Source organism: Camelina sativa, chromosome 10, assembly GCF_030686135.1.
Source record: "Camelina sativa cultivar CO46 ecotype springtype chromosome 10, ASM3068613v1".
Lineage (NCBI taxonomy): Eukaryota > Viridiplantae > Streptophyta > Magnoliopsida > Brassicales > Brassicaceae > Camelina > Camelina sativa.
This window is the reverse complement of record NC_141889.1, coordinates 11,143,916-11,166,600: the sequence shown is the minus strand read 5'-3', so window position 1 is coordinate 11,166,600 and position 22,685 is coordinate 11,143,916. Positions and strand designations below refer to the sequence as shown.

Genomic DNA, 22,685 nt, shown 5'->3' with positions numbered 1-22,685 from the left:
TTTGTTCTATACTATTATTAAGGTGTTGTAAAAAACAATATTCTATATATTACATGTGTGTGTCCTTCACTGCTATCATCTCTAGTCTTTTTATATTGGCCAATGGTTATTCACTTATTTTTCTGATATATATTTCTTATGTTATATATTTTTTGTTCCATGCGTTTAACTCGTTTGCTTGGGTTGCCTATGTTTTATCCCTTTGGGTATAGTATTACCGCTACCACCACTACCACCACCACCACTGCTACGACCATAGTCAATGTTATCATTTTCACTATCATCGTTGTTTAACAAGATGGTTTGGGTTGTCTATATTGTATCACTTAGGGTATAACGTTTTTCTGTGTGGTTGCATTTATTTTGATTTTTTGTCTATATTGTAATAATTTTTAAGCTCTTAACAATCTAACATTATGAATATCAAAGATGATTTTGGCATGGAAACATCCCTTTTTATTGTATTGCGTTTTTAGCAAGACAATCGGCAGGAATATTATTTATACGTCGGCAAATATAATAAGCAAAAGTAAAACAATGATCATGTTTTTTTTTTTTTTTAACAAACTAGCAGGTTATATAAGGTGGAGCCTTAATCAAAATCCCAAGCAGGTTATCTTTCTTAATTCTTACAATTGTGTGAATTTGAAAACCAAGTTAATAAGATGAGGTGGCAGCAGCAGTCATATTGTACAAAAAAAAAACGTGTGACAATCGAACCAAATAAGCAAAGAGATCTCTCTATCTGAAAGCTCAAAACGGAGAACGCGAGGGAAGGAAGGAAGAAGAAGAAGAGATAAAAGCATAGTGAAACCCTAGTGGTGGTGGTGGATTCATAAGAGAGAGAGAGAGAGAGCTTCTTCAAAGTCTATAGGCAAGAAGGGGGGGAAATCATACAACTACGTTACGATAGGATCGTGCGTCTCAAAAGAAGGTGGTGCTGCTGATCCCAGCCGTAGATTAGTCTCCGCTTCTGGTTGTTCCGGTGGAGACGTGGCAGAGATGAGGGGTCTTTTCAAATCCAAACCGCGGACTCCTGCTGATATTGTTCGTCAGACTCGCGATCTCCTCCTCTACGCTGATCGATCCAACTCCTTCCCTGACCTTCGAGAGTCCAAACGCGAGGAAAAGGTTTGTTTTTTTCTTCAGATTCTGATCTGATTTCTCGTTGTCGGTTTCTGATATGAATGAATCAATTGTGATTCAATTGATAGAATCCTGCGCAATTTTTTGAATCATGAGGTTTGAAATTGTGATTATTGGTTGTAGATGGTTGAACTAAGCAAGAGCATACGAGATTTGAAGTTAATTCTCTATGGAAACAGTGAGGCTGAGCCTATAGCTGAAGCTTGTGCTCAGTTGACTCAGGAGTTCTTTAAGGAGGATACTCTTCGCCGCTTGCTTACATCTCTTCCTAATCTAAACTTGGAGGTAACATCTCTTCTTCTCATGATTTGATTTCAAAGACGGTATGCAACAATTCAATAAGAAGAAATTATCTTTTGTTTTTTGTTAGGCAAGGAAAGATGCTACTCAAGTTGTTGCAAATCTTCAGAGGCAACAAGTTAATTCACGTCTTATTGCATCTGATTATCTCGAGTCCAACATTGATCTTATGGATTTTCTAGTCGATGGGTGAGTTTAGGAGATTGATTTGGTTAATGGCTTTCAAATTGAAAGTCTTCTTTGAAGATCTTGATCATAAGGTTTGTTTTTATCATTCATATGGGTTTCTTTGACTTCTCTCAGGTTCGAAAACACAGATATGGCGCTACACTATGGTACTATGTTTAGAGAGTGCATCCGCCATCAGATTGTTGCAAAGTGAGCAAATTTCATATTTTCTTTGCTTACGACTTTTACATTCTATACGTTTTTATACATAAAGCGACAATCTTCTACCAAATTTATATTTATTAGAAACAGTTTACTTGTGGTGTTTTCGTCGGGAATAGTACAATGAAAGCTGCTTCTCTTTCTATGGTTCAGATATGTTTTGGACTCACAGCACGTGAAGAAGTTCTTTTACTACATACAGCTTCCCAATTTCGACATTGCTGCTGATGCTGCTGCAACTTTCAAGGTTCGGAAAACACTGCAACATACTTGGAATAACCCTGCCATCACAATATTAGATTTTCCCTAAACCACAGCGATCATAACTCCAGTTTTGTGATTATTTTCTTGCAGGAACTTCTGACAAGGCACAAGTCTACAGTTGCTGAGTTTCTCATTAAGAATGAAGATTGGGTAAGTTCTCTTACTGTATACCAAATCGTAATATATTGCTTCAAAGCATTATGTATTTGTGTTCATCTCTGACAGTGCAGTGGTATGATTCTGTTTTGATTTACAGTTTTTTGCAGACTACAACTCAAAGCTTCTTGAATCAAGTAATTATATAACCAGACGGCAGGCTATTAAGGTAGAGTAACTTAGAGGAGTGGTGATATCACAAAAGGGTAATCACGAAATAACAGTGACAGAGCATTCTGAATTTTTGATGGATTGTAATGTGTACAATTTTACAGTTGTTGGGCGATATACTACTGGACCGGTCAAATTCGGCTGTGATGACGAAATACGTGAGCTCAATGGATAACTTAAGGATTCTTATGAATCTTCTCAGAGTATGATGATGCTTTACCGGATACCTCATATGATTTTACTTGGTGTCTGGATCTGCCTAACAGAGTTAATATTAAATATAACAGGAATCAAGCAAGACCATCCAAATAGAAGCTTTCCATGTTTTCAAGGTATCTTTCTTTACTATCCAGTGAAACATGATCATCAGTCAGGCCGCTTTGAAAATTGGATAATTCGGATTTTTGGAAAGTATCCGTTTTCATGTGTATGTAATTCGAGTTTTGATAGTAAAGACTTAAAGGGCAATCAAAGTGTACTGACATTTTTGTTTCCATACAGCTATTTGTAGCGAACCAAAACAAGCCTTCAGACATCGCCAACATTCTGGTGGCGAACAGAAACAAGCTTCTGAGATTGTTGGCTGATATCAAGCCGGAAAAAGGTATGGGACTTCTGTTATGAGACTCTTGTATCGCCAGAGATTGGACCTGATTCTCACCGTAAACAAATTTCTTATGTTTATGTCTGTTTTGTGGCAGAGGATGAGAAGTTTGAAGCAGACAAAGCTCAGGTTGTGGGAGAGATAGCAGGCCTTAAGCTGCGAGAGCTCGCTTGAGCTCGCACATATGCACAGAAGCTCATGCTTTCTGTTTAATCTTTGAAAGACATTTTTGGAACATCAAAGATTTGTTGTTACTTATTTATTAGGTACTCTTTCTCTCTCTCTCTCTTTCAGTGACTAAAGCTGTTGACTGGTTTGGATCTTTTAGATTATATGAATTCACATGTACACTCGTTTAGTGTGGATCAAATAAAATGGCATTATAAATCATTAAATCCTACATCCTGAATGCAAAAAATCATAAAAGCATATGGGAACACGACGTTAAACCTACTGAAAATGGATAGATAAGCAGATAAACCATAAAAATCACTCTCTCTATGCACAAAGAGAAAAAGAAGCAAGTCTAGTGTTAATCTTAAGCATACTGAGACCGAGCCCCGTTGGATGCTCCATGCTGAGCCGTTTTAGCCTTCAGTTTCCTTCTCTTAATGACTACATACCAAGTGAAGGCTTCGAGTAGGGTGGCCACAACAGCGAGAGCAACGATGATACCTATGTAAGCATTTTTCCACTCTTTCTTGGGACTCAATATTCCTAACCCTTTGAACACATTCACCACCCCTAGGATGATTATTGTGTAGCCGATTGTGTGGTGGTAAATGTTCCAGTAGAGCCTGTGCTTGTGCTCTGGTTTTGGCCTCAGAAACATCGCAAACACCTAATGTGTCGCAGCAATTAACCGGTTAATAAAGCTATATATATTACTGGTTTTCTAGTTAATGTGAAGTGTGCAATGTACCTGAATTGTTGCTAGAGAGAAGAGCGCGATCCCGATAGCACGGTGGGTGCTATACTGAATCCCTGGTGAGTCGCCACCAAGTTTGAGACCAGTAGCCCATCCGGCAACACCAATGATGTAAGCAGAAGCCTGGCAGAAGACGTGAATATAGAACCAAGCAGGGTCTGCTGATTTGGCTACTCTCAAGTATCGAGCAATGATTGCCCCTAGTGGCATCATTATACCCCAGCTCACAGCGTTCAATATTCCATGAATCTGCTCCCCATTTGACCAAAACCAAATAATTATTCTCTGTTGGCCAAATAAAAAAATTAGGAAAGAGATGTCTCCACAAAAGAATCAACTCACGTTGCGTTTGCGAAGCTTGGAACTTCCTCCAGCTCCACCCGCAGCTGCTGAAACACCGGAGACCAGATTGAGAGTGGACATGGAGCGAACATTGTTGCCAGAAGTTGGATGAGGCAGAGGACTGTTCCCAGACATTGACCCATCTTGCCACACTGTGTTAATGGTTCCACCATTCCCCAGATCCTGTGAAAGCTTCAGACTTGCCAACACCACTATCTCATTGTTCTGGTAAGTGGCAGACAACCCAGAGACGTTGAAACTCAGATCACCTTCTTGTAGACTCGTCTGGTAGCTTTTGATAGGGGAAGTGTAAACCCTGACTGTGCCGTCTGATTGTGGATAAGCCACGATGGCTTGAGCTCCCACCATTCCAGTAGACGTAGGGTTCACGGCCCAAGCCACCCATTTGCCAGAGGTGAGCTTGGTGTGGCGATAAGCGATGTGGAGACTCCCAGTAGAAGAATCATAAGTGTAGTGGAGGAAAGAATAAAGAAAAGGTAGGTCGTTGCAGGAGTCAAAGACATTGTTGCTAGAGAATTTGTATTTGGAACATGTCTGAGCAAAGGACAGGGTAGTCATGGAAAGGGAAAGGACAAGGGAGAGACAGAGGATTTGATTGCAGAACTTCATCATTGAGATATATGATTACACTCAATGGATCAGAGAGTTTAGTAAAGAAACAGACTCAGATGTAAAGAGAAGGAGATGGTTGAAGAAAGAAGGAAGAGAGAAAGAGAGATTAAATATGAAGAGAAAAGTGTGGGGTTAGCTTTGTTGGTTAAGCTGTCTCATAGAGATCATCATAACTATTCTCTTTTCTTATTTGCTCAAATTATGCTTATTAGCTTGCTTTCTATTTGCTGTTTCTTTTTTTCTGTAGAGTGAATAAATGTTTTATCTATTAGCATATATACTTGTGTGATCTATAAAACATTAAAATCAATGGGTTAACAATAATGCTCGTTGACTTAAAGCACCGTTCTTTAAGTTAAAAAACAAGAACCTCTAGTTTACAGATTAGGGTAAAATACAGAATCTAGTTTACAGACAATTACTAGTTTACTACTAGAGTAAGAAAAGAAAAGAAGAAGAAGAAGGGTTAATAATGGTGAGGGTCAACAACAACCGGTTCACACCTGTCTCGCCTATTCTTTGTTTCTACCAACTTCTCTTTCTCTCTCTCTTTCAATGTGTATATCACAACTACTATTGGTACATCTTTAACCTAAAAGTAAAGTAAATAATTGATGGCTATTTAGAACTTATTAATTTGTCTTTTACTTACACGAATATATGTGGAACCATAGATACTTTACAAAGATGTATCATTAAAAAAAGAAATGAAAGGACAGGGAGGAGTGAATGCAGGTGAGCAACCGCACCGGTCTGGGAGAGATCCGATGCCAAGTGGTTGGGGTTTGGCTTTCTAGAGTTTTTAGTTTTTAGTTTTTAGTTTTCATTTGGTCAAAACCTCAACTGCCTCCATGTGGAATGTGGATGTTGGACCCCTTTGCTTCCACGTGTCAATCAAGTTCGTCTCATCTGGTCAACGCTGAGAGCTCAATGAACCCTCAAAACCTAAACCTATGTTCGTTTTTTGTGTGACCCTCCCACCCACTTTAATAAAAAAATACCCAAAAAGTAAAAGAAAAAAGAGAATTAGTGTCAAGAGTGGGATTTGAACCCACGCCCTTTCGGACCAGCACCTGAAGCTGGCGCCTTAGACCAACTCGGCCATCTTGACGTTTTTCTCATAACCTCTACATATTTAAATATAAAAGCCCATGTAGTAGCCGACTAGGATGATGGATGAGCATCATCATGTTCAGCAAACAGCAATAGTATATTTCAACAAACATAGTTAGTGCAATAATACTACTTAGCATTTAATATATGTCTCCATACACTTATGCTCGAGTTTTGACACACGACAGTTACTAAAACACACATCATGGTTTGGTAGTGACTTAGAGTCTCAACTTTTAAAATGTTTTTATAATTAACATTTTTAGAAACTCTTAGATAAATATGAATAAAAACAACAGAGAGATATGATTTCTTCATGCAATGTAAAGTTTTGAATCCTTGTTGACTAAGTCGAAGCTCTTCGTAAGATTTATTTTTAAGGTTTTTCTTCTTACCCAACAATTTCATCTCACACTATGTCTTGAAAACATGGTCTTATATAGTTTTAAGTTTTCACTACCTTATCGATGATGTGACATTGTGTGCATGTACATGTGATAGTTCTCAACCCATAATAACTAGTCCAAAATGAAAACAATAAATTGGACCAAAAATTATTTACCGCTTCTATCCTTATGTAAAACTAAGTAAATTCGTCTGTAAAGCTTATGTTTGTTAACTTGTTTATGTTCAAACATTTTAAGAGTAAATTTTTCATTCTGTCTTGTAGCTTGAGAATTTGGATGTCTCGATTTCTATCACAAGTTCTTATGTCAGGAATCAAAACTGTTGTACTGTATATTGTGAATTGTTGAACTCTTTCCAGTAATCCTAAACTGAACTGTTTTATGTTTCTAATTCTTAGTACATGATGGGCCTCTGGAATCTAAATGGGCTTATTTCGGGTAGCAGTTGACGGGGCGGGTTATACCAAATCGGGTCGGGTAAAATGTTCCATATGAGGGGTGGGTTGAGTTGGCGCAATCCCAAACAGTGAAACGAATTCGATTACAATGGCGGCCGCGTTTCTGCCGGCGACGACTCTCCGTCTAACTCCTTACTCTACTATCCGTTTCTTATCCTCCTTCCCTATCTCTAATGCTTCCCATTCGCTCCTTCGCCCTCTTCGCCGCCGAGTTCTCCCACTCTTCGAAGCTTTTCCGGCCAACTCTCGCCGGAGATGCTTGTGCACAGCTGTTTCCGAATCTCTCGGTTCCGGAGAGGGTAAAAAAGTTGAGAATTACGAGAAACGATTCGGGAGTAAAGTTGGAGAGTTCAGGAAGAAGTTGAAGATAGCGGAAGTGAAAGGAGGAGCTGACGAAGGGCTGAGCCGGGTCGGGCAGAGCCTTAACATAATGGGTTGGGTCCGGACACTTCGATCTCAGAGCAGTGTCACATTCATTGAGGTCATTCTCAATCTCTGTTCATTCTTTCAGATTGATTGCTGAATGTATCGTTTTGATTGATGACAAAGTTTATGGTTTTGATTTTTTTGGTGTGTGTTTGAAGATCAATGATGGTTCATGTTTATCGAACTTGCAATGTGTGTTGAATTCGGATGCAGAGGGGTATGATCAGGTAATCACTTTGACTTGAGAACAATGATTAGGACTTGGGAGCCTTAAATTCTTGAGCTTTATATATAAACCCTATGATAACACTCAAGACTATTGGGGTGGAATAATAGGTAGAATCTGGTTCGATTTTGACTGGAGCATCCGTATCTGTACAAGGTACTATTGTGGCTAGCCAGGGAACAAAGCAAAAGGTGGAACTTAAAGTTAAGAAAATCATTGTGGTACGTCTTTGCTTCTTCTACTTTGGACCCTAAAATTATAGTTCCTTGAGATTGAAAGTCTGTTTTCCTTAAAATTTTCACTTACTCCCACTTTATCATAGGTTGGAAAGTGTGACTCGTCTTATCCGATTCAGAAGAAAAGGGTCAGCCGGGAATTCTTGAGAACCAAGGCTCATCTACGTCCAAGAACCAATACTTTTGGGGCGGTAACTTTCCTTTTTCCATTACCTTTTAATACTTTCCTGATACTCCATACTGTAGACGACTCCTCTTACCTTCTTGAAATTTGATGTATCATCATCTTACCTAGAAACGTCTCTCTTATTATAAACTGTTGTCTGACTATTTTGTGTTTACAACCTCGTCTACTACTCACCTTTTAGGATTCGCTTTATAAAACTTGGCAGTGAACTTACAATCTTGTGGTAATTACCAAATTATATATTCTTAATATATGCAAAACATTTTGTTTCAGGTGGCAAGAGTTAGGAATACTTTGGCATATGCTACACACAAGTTCTTTCAAGAAAGTGGTTTTGTTTGGGTGGCAAGCCCAATTATTACAGCGTCAGATTGTGAAGGAGCTGGAGAACAGTTCTGTGTCACTACACTCGTAAGGACTCTTAGCTCTCAACATCTCAGTATTTTGTAATAACCCATTAACAGCTTGATTGTTTTCACCAAGAACTACAACTCTCAACTTCACATGGAAGAAAAAAAATTACACCTGATCTATACTTCAATTTCAGATTCCCAGCTCCCATGAGAACACCGATACTTCCATTGACGCAATTCCGAAAACAAAGGGAGGGTTGATCGATTGGTCTCAGGTGTGTTCCAGCTCCATATATTTTGTATTTTAGAATGGTAGAATATGAACTTGCAACTGTAACAAATTTCATGGATGTAATACTCCTTAGGACTTCTTTGAGAAACCAGCATTCTTGACTGTCTCTGGGCAACTCAATGGAGAAACTTATGCAACCGCTCTCTCAGATGTAAAGTTGATTCCTCAAGTAATTGTGAGCTAGATTTTGGTTAGTCTGCGTCTGAATTTATCATTTGGTATAACGTTACAGGTATACACATTTGGTCCTACATTTCGAGCTGAGAATTCTAACACGTCTAGGCACTTAGCCGAATTCTGGGTCAGCATTATTAAATTCTCCAGCCAAACTCACAATTAAATTTTTCTTACCTAAGTGCAATATACTGAAGACCTCTCTTTCTACCATATAAGATGATCGAACCAGAACTTGCTTTTGCCGACCTGGATGATGACATGGCCTGTGCCACTGCCTACCTCCAGTACGTAGTATGTTACTCTTTCACTTTATATTTCCCTCAAACTATATATAAGCTAGTCAATTTTGTTATGTCATTTAGAATTAAATTGATTTATTTCTTGATATTCTGATAGGTAAAGTACGTTCTTGATAATTGCAAGGAAGACATGGAGTTTTTTGATACATGGATTGAGAAAGGAATCATTCGTCGCTTGAGCGTATGTCCACCAATTCTCACTCTGTGATTCGGAAAATAATATTATGCAGTTTGCACTGGCTTATATTGTTATTATTGGTTTACTATTTGTCTTGTAAAGGACGTAGCTGAGAAAGAGTTTCTACAGCTTGGTTACACAGACGCCATTGAACTTCTTCTGAAAGCAAACAAAAAATTTGATTTTCCGGTAAGGGTTTTAATTTCTCCTTTTTGGGATAGATTTGAACTGTAAATTTTGGAATAAAAATGCAAAGTCGTATATACATTTCTTTTTCTAAACCAGTTGTACTACTTTTGATTTGTGAGCTATTAGTCTACCTGTTTGTGTTTTTGGTATTTTCTGTGTAAGCAACTGTGATTCCATATTCATTTCTAGTTGGTATATTCTTTAAATTGATATTATTTCATGGTCGCATGTGAGTAGAAACATCAAATGTTGGTTGCCTGATAGAGCTACTGTATGTGGCAGGTAAAGTGGGGGCTGGATCTACAGAGCGAGCATGAAAGGTACAACACAGAAGAGGCATTTGGGGGTCGCCCTGTCATAATAAGAGACTATCCGAAGGAGATAAAAGCATTCTATATGCGGGAGAACGATGATGGGAAGACAGTAGCAGCAATGGATATGCTCGTGCCTCGGGTAAGTTTAAGAAAATACAAAATACTGTTGATAATAAGAAGTTGCTGATAGTGAATGATGATGATGGTTTTGAGTTTTAAAAGATAGGAGAGCTGATTGGTGGAAGCCAGAGAGAGGAAAGGCTTGAGGTGTTGGAAGCGAGGCTTGATGAGTTGAAACTCAACAAAGAGAGCTACTGGTGGTACCTCGACCTACGCCGCTATGGATCAGGTCTTTTTCTTCTTCTTATTGTTTGAATCAAAAAATAAAAACTTTCGGAGGCCGATGAAGTAAGTGCCTTTATTGTTTGTGTGTGTGTAGTTCCTCACGCAGGATTCGGGCTAGGATTTGAGAGGCTGGTCCAATTTGTCACTGGAATTGACAATATCAGAGACGTTATTCCTTTCCCGCGCGCACCTGCCTCTGCCGAATTCTAATTATTACTTGACACTCCCAGTGCTCCACATCTCCCCCAAATTCTTGCTCTTATGTGCCATTTGAGATAAACGACAAACAAAGAACCTCAAAGGATATTGTTTGTTTCAAATTTTAAATTGTATATGTTATCTCCCTTTCTTGATTTTTTTAGTTTTCTTGGTTCTGTTTCAGTAGATTAATATATTTACTTGTCTATGTATTTTTACATACTTATTTACTGAAAAATGCAATAAAAGCTGCCAGTTTGTATTGCATTTCTCTCATCATAAGTCAAAGTACATCAGATTTTTGTAATTATTAGTCAGATAAAAGAATAACAGACACTTCTTGTCTCTAAGTTTGACAAAGGGAAGAAGAAAAGAAACAACTCATTTGAAATCCTGCCCCTTCCATGGTTTAAACCTTCATGACGGGTTTTAGAGTCACCTCGGAACTGAAAGGCCAAGCTCTAGAGCAACAAAACATAAATGATCACCGAGACTATATTAGGGCACTGATTGTGGTAAAGAGACAAAGATGGATGCATATGGCTTAATGATTCCACTAGAATATTTTAGGAACGGTTTTACGAATCATACAGAAACCAAAACTTGACAAAACAATGATAGCTTTAAACTAGACTATAAAATCTCATCTAAAATAGCGTCTCCCAAATCTAACTTGCCAGGGATCATTGGTGATAGAGCCTACCTTTAAAACAAATTGCAAACACATCTCACGTGTCATCGACTCCATCTGAACAAAGAGCATTTTATAGATTACTACGTTACTGTGACACTCTTATACACGGATCAAGAACTAATTTGCAGAAACTAGTATTCACATAATAGCAAAAACACAAATACAATGAGCAGCTGATGCAATTTGGCATTATGTTTACCAAGTGTCCAGTTCAAGTGCAGCATGTTTTCAGTTTTTTTATCCCAACTTCGTTGCCCAATCGTTTTTTTCACAGAATTCATTTGCACTAGTGTAACTAAAAAAGATGGTTCGTATAAATATGCAAGGGTCCATATGGTAATGGTGAAATTATGTGCCTGCATAACCAAGCAAATACTCATAGTAAGACACTTGACCTCAAAACTCAAATAATCCTCCACAAACTGTGCCAATATAAGCTGTTTCCTACTTGTTAACACCCAAGGATTTAATCTTACCGCACTGAGCCACACTATGCAACTAATGCGCCAAGACAAACAAAGACTTCAGGAGTACTCTACTTTCCACTTAATCAAGTAAACTAGTCTCACTCTCAAGCCAGAAATTTCATAAGGGCAAGAAGCAAAGGTCTCAAATACATTTCATTGCAACAGTCAGTCAGCTCCTAAGATCTACCTATTATTGGATCAGTTACTAATGCACATTGGAAAGCAATTCTAGTTTCAGTAACAACTATTATAGCCATCGATCAAAAGCAAGCAGAGAAGAGCCAAAATGAGATAAGTTTAAAACAAAGGAGGAGAGTAAATGCCAATGGAGGAAAGCAAAAAAAAGTGAACTCACAAGGAAAAGTAAAGAGAAAAGCATTAGAGGTCGGGAGAGGTGCAGCAAAGTGTACCCTGAGAGAGAGCTCGGCTACTCCTTGAAGTTGTGCTTAGGCACGAAGTCAACCTCGCTGCTGCCACCGTGCTGTGCAGCGGTAACAACGACTGAACACATCCCAGCTCCGATGGACACCTTAAGAGGTTGATACATTTTGTGAAAAATTGTCAGATAAAAAGGAATATTGAAATTGGGTAAATTTATAAATCGGATGCAAACCTGGAGAAGGAGAAATGGCGAGAGGGTTGAGAAGGTGTACGAAATCCTGCTGATGAGGCAGCTGGCGTAGATCCGGTGGCCGATCTGAGGGAGGATTTGAGGGAAGAGACAGAAGCTCTGTTAAACAGCTTACGACAAGCAGAAGCCATTATTACCCAGAGACAGACGAAACCACGACCAATGTGATGATACAAAGAAGGATCGGGTTTTTGTTAAGGTTTTAACCTTACCAAAATAACTTTACTTTTAAGAATGTGCAGTTCGAAACAATCCCAATTCAGAACCATTTTTAATAGTCCAAAATATTTTTGCGTGATTACGTGAATTCATAAGCTTATTCATCCATTTATCGCATATTATAGTAATAGTACTACAGAAACGGCCTTGACATTGTATCAGATGATGTCAAGAAAACAAAAGCAAAAGGGTTGATTGAAAGAGGCAAATGGAGTTAGAGAGATACTTGGGACAATAATCAAACGACATGTACAACTTCTTCTTATCTCTCTCTCTCTCTCTGATGAGACACACCCGAGTCATGAGAAATAGAGCTAGCGAGAGAACATCTGACTGACTAAAATAATCAAAAGCAAATCATTCACACCTACAAATAACATCATCATTTTTTTTCCTTCTCTTCTCCTACGTTTTACGTCTCCTTTTCCAACCAACAACGAAGTTTGATTTTTTTTTAGAGCATAAAACTATAATTAAAAACAACCTAATTAGCAGCCCACACTGCCTCTTCTGTTTCCTCCACTTGGGTACTTTATGTGCACTTGATTATGCTCCTTCACTTGCCTGCCAACCAACATCATCAACAAGTCAGCTAAACATGATTCCTTCCAAGTCATTTCACTATTCAACACTCTTTATCACATCACCTCTACTGCTACTTTTTGCTTTGACTTTGGTGACTTCTGCTGTGTGATACCGAAGGAATTTTCGTTGTCATCATCGACGATTGCAGACCTTCAAGTAGCTGCAGAGCAACACACACACACAGAGGTTTAAAACGAATCGGGCCCAACCAGAATTTAGGGACATTATGCAAACTTCAATATATATATACTTACTCTAGAAGTTGGCTGGATCCTGCGGATAGATCTACGTGGCTCCATTCCCTCTGATGTTTTTGAAGAATTCTCAGCCAAAGCTTTATCCTCTTCGATTTTGGCTAACCTTCCTGCAGTAGGAGCCACTTTCCCTCTATTAGTGCTCGAGGAGGAACTATTCTTGGAACCAGTACCATGGGAGGATGATGTGGTTTGCTCTTCCACTATTCCCTTGAATGGAACACCAGATTCAGGACCCTTGTTTTCTGCATTTTCATCAGCAGCGTCATCAGATTCCATATCTGAGGCTGTTGTACTACGCGACTCCTTGCGGGTAATTATCCTAGCAGCAGCACCCAGTTTCTCTTTGGGTTTGGGCGCAGGTTTAAAAGTCTTGGGCTTCGATATTGTTGTCTGTTTATCTCTAGATATAGTTTTCGGTGGCACTCTCCAGCTACCTATTCCAGAATTTTGGGGCACAATTGTTTTCACAGGCTTAGCTGGTTCCTTCCGTTCCCGTGTTTTAGTGCTCGCCTCTGAAATGTAGTGTTTGCTCACATCCATAAACTTCCTTTTCTTTCCAGGTTTAGGGACACCAAAAATCACTTTTGATCCTTGCTTTTGTAAACCAGTTCTCTTCATACGGAGTGGATCTGGTTTGTTCTCCTCTCTGGTACTCCTTCCAATGTTAAATGTATTCTCTGAAACACCGAGGTCAAGAACACCAATCTGAGGCGGTTTCCCTAAGTCTGGATCATCAACAATCTTTATACTCTTGTCTTTTACTTCAGCCACAGGAGCAGGAGTTCCTAATCTAGGACGCTTCTCCTTTGGGGTATCACCCTGTAATTCAAAAATCTCAGTCTTGCAAAATAGCCAAAGCATCCAAAAGAGAAGCCTTTACATCCATAAAAGGGTGAAAATACCTCATGCGACGAGCTGATGTTTTCTCTTGAACTAGAACATTCAATCCACTTTCCATCTTTCCACTCAAGAGAAGGCCGAAGATTCCAAGCTTTGATCGTCAAAGTGTCTCCTTGCGCTGCAGATTTTTTAAGAAAAAAAAGAAAGTTATGAGAACAGTAGATCAGGCAAGCAGCTTAGAGCACAAAAATAAGATATCTTCATAGGCATTGGCCTCTTCACGCACCAGGAAAATGCACAGTTACTGTATTTTCATCTTTCTTGTTCTTCTCTGTAATAACACCCTCCAACCAACTGAAGGAAAAACAAATACAAATTAAGTTTCCAAACTTCTTGGTATGAATAAGATTTCACAAACGGATTTTGTGCTTTGGTCTGATGTTAGGGAAAGAATTAAAACAACTGACTATAGAGACAGTGATTACCTGTCATGCACCCATGAGTCTACCCTATCTCCAATTTTCCAAACATGATCCCCAATAGCAGCTCTACGTCTCTTCCTGGTTCCTTCATAAGGCATGGCAGTAACAGAACGAGCAGTTCTTATTTTAGGCGCCTGATCGCCTTCGCCTTTGAGCGCTACCCACTCCTTCAGTTTATCTGTTCCTGATAAAAGATAATATAAACGGATCAACCAATCAATTAATAAAGCAATGGAGCCTCTTTGTAGACTTCAGTAATCAGTTCTGCAACCTTTCAAATAATTTTACATGCAGATAATATAATACCGGAAAGTGGGTGATTACATAGGATTACCTATTTACCTATACTAGGAAGAACTTGTGAACTAAAAGATCTATTGATGATAATAAGGTTTAAAGCAAACCATTTTGTTAAATGCACAAACCTTGTTCAACAGAAAGGTCACTGAACAACACGTAAGCTTTATCATCCTCTAAGCTCAATACATTGGCTGAGTACCATGCCGTTCTTAATCCAGGTTCTTCCTTGTAAACCTTCAAAAGGAAATTTTATATACGTTACAGAAAGAACACAATCAACTTATGGACAATGTAAATATGCAAATGTAGCACAAACCTCTACATTAGAACCCTCCTTAATGTCCTCATTATTTGTGGCTTTCATACTCTGTTGACTTTCAGTTTGGGTGTCAACCGAAAATTTTGACCCAACTTCTGATTCGAAAACCACATCATTGTTTTTAGCCAAGTCTGCACCTTTATCAATATTTTGTCCCTTTTTCTTTCCAGTAGCAGAAACTGGACCAGACACACCATCTGCGGTTTTCACAGAGCCGCCCGATTCAGTCTGCACAGTTCTGGGACTGGCAAAAGTTCCCTCACTAGTCGCCACAGTTTCTTTTTCTAAAACAGCAGTTTTACAAGGCTGCACTTCCTGAGTTTCTTGAGCCTGCCTCCAGTAATTACTTGGACCCGCCTCCACCAGCTTATTGAGCAACGGAGGATGACCCATTGAAACAAGTATTCCAGCTTGTGAAACAGCTTCTGATGCCAATTCTGCTGCTTTTACAATGGAGTCCATATTTTCAGCATACTTGGTGGCCGCTGTGGCAGCTTCAACCCTCTTCTTAGCTGTCTCTCTAGCAGCAATAAGAACAGAACTGGACCTCACCACTGCACCTTCACCCTTCCAGACAGAAGCAGGGGTACCCTGGCCTGGAAATATATTATCATTTGACTTCACGAGTCCCTGATCAGTAGCATTTGGAAGGGATGCTTCTTCCGCCATCAATTTGGCCTGCAATGCAGCATTAGCTGCAACATTGGCGGCAGCAGCTGCAGCCTTTGCCACCGCAGCAGCAGCAGCTATGGCAACAGCAGCCGAAGCTAATCTGTCTTGAGTTTCTGGCTGGAGGCCAGCATGCCTTTGTTGCTCTATCTTCTTCCATACATATTCACTGTGACTAACAGCTGCAGTAGCAAGAGCAGATGCATCCTCTGCATGCATCTTAGCCTCCTTAAGCTTATCAATGGCATCCTCTGACAGGACAGATCTCTGCTTTATTTCAGGTACAAGGTTACCACCAAAAATTGGAGATGGCAAAGATGATTTGATTTTTTTCCCGGGAAACGTAGATACCAGGTTCATAGGGACTGCAGTGATAGAAACAGCACTGGGCAGTGTGCCAGCATTAAAACCCAGATTAGCCGGAGCAGGTGTAACAGGCACAGATGTCGACATAGAAACAATAGGTGAGGCAGCTAATTCTGTCTGCTTTAGCGAATTCAAAATGCTTGGACCAGACTCCATAGAGACTGGCATCTTCTTCCGCTTCCTTGATTTTGTCCCGGTGGAATGTTGAGCAGGTGCTACAACTGTACTCGTTGGCTCAAGTGTAGGTGTCACTTTGAAAACATTGCTAGGGGTTCCACTCTGAACATGCTTTGCGCCAGAGTAATTCAAGGGTGATTCTTTCATGGGAGTCAATTTTACAGGTTCAGTGGTCGGATAGACGGGAAAACGAGAACCAACATCAAATCCACTAGTTTGCTGAGAAGCAAGCCAAGGGTTACGGTAAGCAAGAGGTGACGTCCAAGGGGTATTATGTCCAACGATATTTGTAGTTGGTGGAGTTTGGTGAGTATGCGATGAAGAAAGCAATGGCTGCTGAGTAGCAGCTGAACCTCTCTGAGCGCTACTTGATTGTAAAGTATCATGGGAAGTTGATAAACTCCATAAAGGTGATGGTGGAATCATGGGGTTTATTGTTGAACTCTCTTTCCTACTGGTGTGACCTGCTGATGGAGTCTCTGTCTTCCCTGGAATTGCAGTTTGGGTATTTAGATCAGCAATGCGTTAACAACAGCGCTGAGAAGTAAAATCTTAGCAGACCATAAGATTTTGAAATGCAAAATAAATAAATGCAGAAACCTGCACGAGATTGCAATGGCGTTTCAGGAGTAGCAACCAGCGATTTCTGAACCCTTACAGCACAAGTACGCCATGCTGTCTCCCAGCTGTCCTTCCCACCATCTAAAAAAGTGAATAGTGAACAAACTTTGTCTCAAACGTGGATAACATAACAGGTAAAGAACAAACAATCTTACCTGGACCACCAAATGCAGATATCATATAAGCTTCATCGGGTGCTGTTCCTTGGCTGCATCAGAAAAAAAAAAACATAACAATCAAGAATAAGATTGCAAGAAGTTCAAAGGAGATCACGTTCAAGTCTCACAGACTCAACAAGACTTAAGAGCATAGGACTAAGAAAGAGCTTACATCAGAGCCCCATATACAAAAATCTGTGCACGTAGTTGCACTTGTTGCAAGTCTGTAAACGGTCGACGCAGAATACTTGAGAGAGCAAAAGAGTTCAAATCCGGTACACTTGCCGTGGGGGTTGAAAGGGTTCCAAAAGATTTTAGATTAGGGCTCTGAAGAATTTGCTGCTTCTCAGTAGATTGCGATATCTGAATAGGACAAGCCAAATTTTGATTAACAGCATTTGTTTTGCCTCCACTTTGAAATTGTTGATAAGGTGTAGCCCCTTTCACACTAGTTCCTTTCCGAGAAGTCTCTTTTCCTGCAGACTTGGATGTTCGCCTGGGTTTCCGCTCAGATTTTGTTTTGGAAGACTTTGCAGCTGTTTTCTCTAAGCTAGATGTTGAAGGAGATCCAACCACAATCTGAATAAACAAAAACAAAAGCTACGTAAGGACGAAACATACAAATGCCACAGAATTCGTCTTGAACACTGATGAAAATATGTTAAGATATAAACTGGAGGTACCGGAGAGACGAGGGTAGCCTGTGAAAAATTAACAGCTTTGGAAACTTCCCCTGCTTTCAGCTGATCAGGAGTTAAGTTCATTTCACTGCTGAAGGTCTCATTTTTATTCAAGACCGGAGACCCAGCAGACGTAAAACTCAAAATATTCTGATCTTCTGGATTTTTGACACTGTTTGTCTCTATCTTATTAAGTTGATGTTCGGAAGTCTTAACAGCAGGGAAAGAATTAAGAGGATTCTTCAAATCAGTAGCAGCGTCTTCTGTTACGGTTACATGAGATTTTATGGAAGGCTCAGAACATGTCGACGCATCTCCTAGTAGGGTTGTATCACCTGCAATATCCCCAAGCACAAGTACACATTTTTGATGAGTGCATGAAATTAATTGCATGGATCTTGAAAAACAAAAGTCGTTCCAAGATCAAGATCTGATGAAGTTAGTCAGAAGTTTTTCCGTCACTGTATTCTTTTGATAAAGAGCCTTTGTACTTATATATTACACAGAATGTAGACTCTGTCGGAATGCATACATGCTACACCTAATATGTAATTCCCTAGTAACCATTGTGAGGAAAACAGAAGGAACTACAAAAATAAAAGAGGAAATTTCCTGCTGCTTCGAAGATCATACAGACTCACCTTTGGGGTGTGAAACAGGAGTCCCAGCTGTCATAACCCCACCGGATGCAGCAGTGTTATCCTCTTCCTGGCCACCGGATGCAACAGTGTTATCACTCCCAAGATTAGCCAAGGAGCTAGTGCTCGGAACTTCATTTATATTATCCTTGTCCAGAATTGACTGAGTCTCTGCCAAGGAAGAAGCAAAAGAAAAAAATATTGCTACAACATAAATCAACCGATCGAAAGGTAAAAATACCTGGTAAAGGTCTACATTGAACGGTAATATACAAAGAAACAAGATAGAGCAATTAGTATGGCCCAAAATAGAAAACGTTACCAGGAGCTTTTACAACTTCTGTTACTAGATGTTCTTCTAGAATTGTTTCCTCAGACTGCTGTTGCAAAACTTGTCCAGCAGCATCAGTATTTACAGCATCTTTTGACTCTTCAGAGCCAGGAAAGTCTTCAACAAAGTGCGTACTTTGCTGAGTATCTTCAGCATGCTTCCTAGCTTGTTGGTCCATCTGACTCCATGAACTACTTGCATCCACAGGTGGAACGGTTTGACCATTTTCAGGTTCACCCGATGAAACCTTCTCAGTTTCAGAGAATCTGCCATGGTCACTTGCATCACAGGATGTATTTACCATATGTAACTCTATTGATGAAGTGGGACCAACAGTAGGCGCTCCATCTTGACATAGAGGTTGTAATTCTTTGGGATCGAGAGAACCGTCAACCATAGTCTCTGTGGAAGACATTTAGAGGGGTTTTAACAAGTAATCATGTTAAATTCCATATGCAGCAGGAAGGTATCCCCAAAAGAAAAAGAAACGCAAAACGAGGGCTACTGAGAGAAAGATAAGGCAAGCGTAATAATATACACAGTATGAATAGTATATAAAGAGTATTAGACAATCTGATTACCTGACTTGTCCGTTGGAATGGTGTCAAATTGAGATTCTGACTCCGCCAGTTTGGAAGCGGACCCTCCTGAAACATAGCCAACAGAGTCGGACACAACGCTTTCAGATAGGATTAGAGAGCTCTTGACATCTTGATCTCTATCATTGGCAGTGGCAAGCAGTTCCATGCTTTGCTCGAGATTAGAAGTGCGAGCGCTACCTTCATTACTGTCACTCTTCACAGACAGACCACCTTCTGTAGCTTCAACCACTGATTCTGTAGGTGAAATATAAACACTTTCTGAAGTTTCAACTGCTTTTATCTGTGTATGTGTCTCAGTCTCCATCTGAAAAGTAGACTCATGTTTACTTGTGATAACTTCCATATGTTGATGACTAAGTGACTCAGGCTTCTCAATGGAAAAACTGTTTGATATAGTTGTCAATTCCCCAGCAACTTCCAGAGATGCTTTAACCGCTCCGCTAGTATGAACAGGACTGACAAGGAGATCTTCGCATTGGGTCCCTGAAACATCTCCTCCACCTACCTCAAGAGTAGAGAGAGCTTGGTCTCCTCTTTCTAGTACTGTGACATCAGATCGCTCTGTCTCCTTCAAATCAGGCTTTGAAGTTTCGTCAACATTTTCAGCTCCCACATTTTCAACTTCGGAAGCTGAGTCTGCATGGCTATCAGAATGAGCCTCAACCAAAACCGACCGTGCATCAATAGTTACTTCATTGCGATTATAACTACTTTCAATCTGGTTGCTGATAACATTTTCATCATTCGAAGTCACTGGAAGCAAAGTGTTCTGATTATTCAACTCACCACTAGAAGTAATCACAGTATGTACAGTTCCATCGCTACAATCGTCTTCCATCCTTGATTCTGCATTGACTTTTTCTTCCGCTTGGTCAAGAAGATTATCAGTTGTCTCAGTTCCTATCTTATCAAGTTCAGCAGTATCTGCGGCCTCTACTGTCGCGGTATTTGAAGCCAAGATAGTATTCTTTTCCTCAAGCGATGCCTCTTCCGCAGTGGTTGGTAAGTCATCTTTCACCAGAACCTGTTCCTGTTCAGCATCTGTCTTTACCAAAGAGGACTCTCCTGGATTATCATCAACAGATGGGCTTAGTTGTAAGTCCGTGGTTTCCTCTTTCGAATGAGTTTTTTCAAGGGATGTCTGAGCAGGCTCCATTGGTTCCTCCATTGTGCAACCTAGTTCATCAGAAGTGTCAGATTTCTTGGTAGTATCTTCTCTTACAATAACTTCGTCCTGTCCAACTGAATTCAAAAGCATTTCAACAGATTCCGACGAAGTAGCCTCAGACCATACATTATTATGCCTCGAAATGGCACAGGACTCCGTTGCAACCGAACTAAACACTATACCACTACTTCCACGAGAAAAATCCTCAATCCAGTTATTATCTTCGTTACCCTCAATACCACTAAGAAAAGCCTCACTTTCACCTAAACTGTCAAACCTCAGATGCGTGTTGAGTGTATCGTCAAAATCAAACTTTGGAAGCGGATAAGGCTGTAAAACTGGTGAGAATTTGTTGTTTGCTTCACCAGCTAATTGGAGATTCTGGTTTTGAAAGTCATTGTCATCATACTCCATGGGTTTATTTCTGAAACAAGAGACGTATATGGAAGATTCAAAAACAATAAAAGCATACCAAGAAGACCTTGGAAACAGAAAAGACTCATAATATCATGTGGAGTGGAGTAAAACAAACAGTAGGAAAACGAAAAGGTACCGAAACAAGAGTGTATGGAGACGCTACCTCCCTCCATTCGGTGACAAAAAAACCTGGCCGTCAGACCTCAGCTTTTCCCTAATCGCACGTTCATCTACTACTGCTCGCACCACAACAACACCATATACGATACGCGTCAATTATAAAAATTTCATACCCACTCAAATCCACGAAAAACCTAACTGCGTGAACTCGCTAAAAATTGAAACGGTGGTGAAGAAGTAAAACTCACCGGAAAATTCAAACAGACGGAGTGGACCTAGGGTTCCGGCGAAGAAACGAGGTTTGGGTTGGCGAGTGAAGCAGATTGGGGGAGAAGAGAGAAAAAAAATGCCCGATAAATTAAATATTCGCTTTCCTCGGCAAATGCAATGAGAGAGTCTTCTTTGTTTTAAGTAAAGCCCAAATTCTATATTTAATTAATATTAATAATAATAACGCCAGAAAATAACATTTGGAGAGGATGCTGATGCGACTCAATCCAGAGCGACACGTGTTGAATTTTCTGGATCTTGTGACTAAGATTGAATGCAACAGAAACACGCCTCCAGGTTTTTCACTTTTTGAAACGTACGCTCTCAAATTTATTGGCTAAACAGTTCCGTTAAAAAAATAATACAGATTTTTAAATGACTGAGTGAGAGAGATAAAAAGGTAAAATATTTTGTTTGCCGACCACGACGACCAACAAAGAGGTAGAAAGTTAAATGTTGAAATGACTATTGACCCACTGGTTTTACTGGAAGAATGAAGATGATTGGCTGAGTGAAATACTGAAATTGACAGTATTCTTTTTTGAGAAGATAAATTAAAATCAGATGGAGGCTTTTTTATGTGTTAACTGTTAGTAGGCATTTGACGGAAGCTTATTAGGTTAATATGGGCTTAGGAGTTAGGCCCATGTACATGTGACCCACACCATCTAGACGATTTGGAAATGGAGATGTAACATTTTTAACCAAACCAAACATGTGCTATGCAGTAACACCATCACAACCTGTTTGGTTAAATTTTGTTTGGGTATGTTGTAGTTTTAGTACGTTTTTAGAAAGTAATTCACTTTTTAGTACATTCACTATTCAAAATTATAAAAATGGGTGTGAGTGTGTGAGTGTGTGAGTGTGAGAGAGGGTGAGAGCATTCTCATCGGTACATCGGTCTCTTTGATTTTTTTGTAAAAAAAATAAAGTTTTAATCCTTAAATTTCAGAGAGCTGTGTCTCTGCCGAGAAAATATAAGACACTAAGGCTATCTTTATCGGTATATCATATGATGTGTTCTTAGACATTATAAAAATCAAAATAATTGAATAGTGGACTTAAGTTTAGGCTCATTGATCTTAATCTAGAACTGTTGTTGGACCTGATCTTGTGTGACGTGTCTCTCGCGGATTGGAAAGAATTATTTTCCAACCGAGACATTGTTTCATTTTTCATTTTGTTCAGTGTCGAAAGATAGGGTTTTCTTCTTCTCTCCCAAACGGCGAAACGACGAGAGATTTGTGTTCGCACCATCGTCTCCGATTCCGGTGTGTTTTCCGGCCATTAAAACACCAAATTCGAGAGGTAATTTCGCCTCTGTCTTGCAAGTCCAGCG

At 39.7% G+C, this 22,685-nt stretch overlaps 5 protein-coding genes and 1 non-coding gene across 11 annotated transcripts; 2 read left to right on the top strand and 4 right to left on the bottom strand.

Annotated features, from left to right (window-relative positions):
• The first annotated feature begins 545 nt into the window (after positions 1-545).
• On the top strand, positions 546-3,421 carry LOC104718615 (putative MO25-like protein At4g17270). Its single transcript, XM_010436388.3, has 11 exons — positions 546-1,131; positions 1,270-1,431; positions 1,517-1,635; positions 1,750-1,824; positions 1,990-2,083; positions 2,191-2,250; positions 2,357-2,425; positions 2,532-2,630; positions 2,715-2,759; positions 2,929-3,031; positions 3,129-3,421. The coding sequence occupies exons 1-11, from the start codon at positions 1,003-1,005 to the stop codon at positions 3,203-3,205; spliced, it is 1,032 nt and encodes a 343-aa protein (XP_010434690.1). The 5' UTR covers positions 546-1,002; the 3' UTR covers positions 3,206-3,421.
• LOC104718616 (cytochrome b561 and DOMON domain-containing protein At4g17280-like) lies at positions 3,391-5,184 on the bottom strand. Its single transcript, XM_010436389.3, has 3 exons — positions 4,302-5,184; positions 3,954-4,208; positions 3,391-3,872 (listed from the first exon to the last, which is right to left on the bottom strand). Exons 1-3 carry the CDS (start codon positions 4,932-4,934, stop codon positions 3,570-3,572), a joined length of 1,191 nt encoding a protein of 396 aa, XP_010434691.2. The 5' UTR covers positions 4,935-5,184; the 3' UTR covers positions 3,391-3,569.
• A 780-nt stretch (positions 5,185-5,964) lies between these two features.
• Positions 5,965-6,045, bottom strand: TRNAL-CAG (transfer RNA leucine (anticodon CAG)). Its single transcript has one exon. It is a non-coding gene; the product is annotated as a tRNA-Leu (tRNA).
• Positions 6,046-6,943: 898 nt separating this feature from the next.
• Positions 6,944-10,599, top strand: LOC109124560 (asparagine--tRNA ligase, chloroplastic/mitochondrial). Of its 2 annotated transcripts, none has more exons than XM_010436383.3 (14): positions 6,944-7,393; positions 7,497-7,565; positions 7,675-7,785; positions 7,887-7,991; positions 8,261-8,398; positions 8,535-8,615; positions 8,706-8,783; positions 8,865-8,933; positions 9,026-9,100; positions 9,206-9,289; positions 9,389-9,475; positions 9,758-9,928; positions 10,012-10,138; positions 10,229-10,599. In XM_010436383.3, the coding sequence occupies exons 1-14, from the start codon at positions 7,001-7,003 to the stop codon at positions 10,342-10,344; spliced, it is 1,704 nt and encodes a 567-aa protein (XP_010434685.2). In that variant the 5' UTR covers positions 6,944-7,000; the 3' UTR covers positions 10,345-10,599. The 2 variants fall into 2 exon arrangements, 1 of the variants encoding a protein (XP_010434685.2); XR_015568004.1 differs by having other exon boundaries at positions 6,955-7,393; positions 9,026-9,093.
• Positions 10,571-12,424, bottom strand: LOC104718614 (protein NONRESPONDING TO OXYLIPINS 2, mitochondrial). Of its 4 annotated transcripts, none has more exons than XR_756412.3 (4): positions 12,107-12,399; positions 11,849-12,022; positions 11,036-11,080; positions 10,571-10,793 (listed from the first exon to the last, which is right to left on the bottom strand). XR_756412.3 is itself a non-coding variant. In XM_010436386.3 (4 exons), exons 1-3 carry the CDS (start codon positions 12,253-12,255, stop codon positions 11,061-11,063), a joined length of 288 nt encoding a protein of 95 aa, XP_010434688.1. In that variant the 5' UTR covers positions 12,256-12,399; the 3' UTR covers positions 10,571-10,793; positions 11,036-11,060. The 4 variants fall into 4 exon arrangements, 3 of the variants coding, with proteins under 3 accessions (XP_010434688.1, XP_010434687.1, XP_010434686.1); XM_010436386.3 differs by having other exon boundaries at positions 11,904-12,022; XM_010436385.3 differs by lacking the exon at positions 11,036-11,080 and having other exon boundaries at positions 11,904-12,022; positions 12,107-12,424.
• Positions 12,425-12,511: 87 nt separating this feature from the next.
• LOC104718611 (protein SWOLLEN 1) lies at positions 12,512-21,499 on the bottom strand. 2 transcript variants are annotated; one of them, XM_087468188.1, is made up of 17 exons: positions 21,322-21,499; positions 21,090-21,189; positions 19,348-20,960; positions 18,758-19,168; positions 18,439-18,606; positions 17,801-18,132; positions 17,290-17,696; positions 17,115-17,167; positions 16,939-17,040; positions 15,124-16,826; positions 14,933-15,041; positions 14,511-14,691; positions 14,312-14,379; positions 14,088-14,203; positions 13,183-14,004; positions 12,991-13,088; positions 12,512-12,907 (listed from the first exon to the last, which is right to left on the bottom strand). In XM_087468188.1, the coding sequence occupies exons 3-16, from the start codon at positions 20,948-20,950 to the stop codon at positions 12,999-13,001; spliced, it is 6,165 nt and encodes a 2,054-aa protein (XP_087324314.1). In that variant the 5' UTR covers positions 20,951-20,960; positions 21,090-21,189; positions 21,322-21,499; the 3' UTR covers positions 12,512-12,907; positions 12,991-12,998. The 2 variants fall into 2 exon arrangements, with proteins under 2 accessions (XP_087324314.1, XP_087324315.1); XM_087468189.1 differs by having other exon boundaries at positions 21,117-21,189; positions 21,322-21,497.
• Between the last annotated feature and the right edge of the window lie 1,186 nt (positions 21,500-22,685).

What these genes read in the sequence shown, in the direction of transcription:
- LOC104718615 (XM_010436388.3), top strand. Translation starts at nt 1,003, where the DNA reads ATGAGGGGTCTTTTCAAATCCAAACCGCGGACTCCTGCTGATATTGTT. An exon ending in CGCCATCAGATTGTTGCAAA is followed by an intron (nt 1,825 to 1,989) that starts GTGAGCAAATTT and finishes TCTATGGTTCAG; the next exon opens with ATATGTTTTGGACTCACAGC. An exon ending in AAGCTTTCCATGTTTTCAAG is followed by an intron (nt 2,760 to 2,928) that starts GTATCTTTCTTT and finishes GTTTCCATACAG; the next exon opens with CTATTTGTAGCGAACCAAAA.
- LOC104718616 (XM_010436389.3), bottom strand. Translation starts at nt 4,934, where the DNA reads ATGATGAAGTTCTGCAATCAAATCCTCTGTCTCTCCCTTGTCCTTTCC. An exon ending in CCAAGCTTCGCAAACGCAAC is followed by an intron (nt 4,209 to 4,301) that starts GTGAGTTGATTC and finishes AATGGGGAGCAG; the next exon opens with ATTCATGGAATATTGAACGC. An exon ending in TCTCTCTAGCAACAATTCAG is followed by an intron (nt 3,873 to 3,953) that starts GTACATTGCACA and finishes GCGACACATTAG; the next exon opens with GTGTTTGCGATGTTTCTGAG.
- LOC104718614 (XM_010436384.3), bottom strand. Translation starts at nt 12,255, where the DNA reads ATGGCTTCTGCTTGTCGTAAGCTGTTTAACAGAGCTTCTGTCTCTTCC. An exon ending in CGCCATTTCTCCTTCTCCAG is followed by an intron (nt 12,023 to 12,106) that starts GTTTGCATCCGA and finishes CAACCTCTTAAG; the next exon opens with GTGTCCATCGGAGCTGGGAT.
- LOC104718611 (XM_087468188.1), bottom strand. Translation starts at nt 20,950, where the DNA reads ATGGAGTATGATGACAATGACTTTCAAAACCAGAATCTCCAATTAGCT. An exon ending in CATTCCAACGGACAAGTCAG is followed by an intron (nt 19,169 to 19,347) that starts GTAATCAGATTG and finishes TGTCTTCCACAG; the next exon opens with AGACTATGGTTGACGGTTCT. An exon ending in TGACCTTTCTGTTGAACAAG is followed by an intron (nt 14,692 to 14,932) that starts GTTTGTGCATTT and finishes ATCTTTTATCAG; the next exon opens with GAACAGATAAACTGAAGGAG.
- LOC109124560 (XM_010436383.3), top strand. Translation starts at nt 7,001, where the DNA reads ATGGCGGCCGCGTTTCTGCCGGCGACGACTCTCCGTCTAACTCCTTAC. An exon ending in GAACCAATACTTTTGGGGCG is followed by an intron (nt 7,992 to 8,260) that starts GTAACTTTCCTT and finishes ATTTTGTTTCAG; the next exon opens with GTGGCAAGAGTTAGGAATAC. An exon ending in GGCACTTAGCCGAATTCTGG is followed by an intron (nt 8,934 to 9,025) that starts GTCAGCATTATT and finishes CTACCATATAAG; the next exon opens with ATGATCGAACCAGAACTTGC.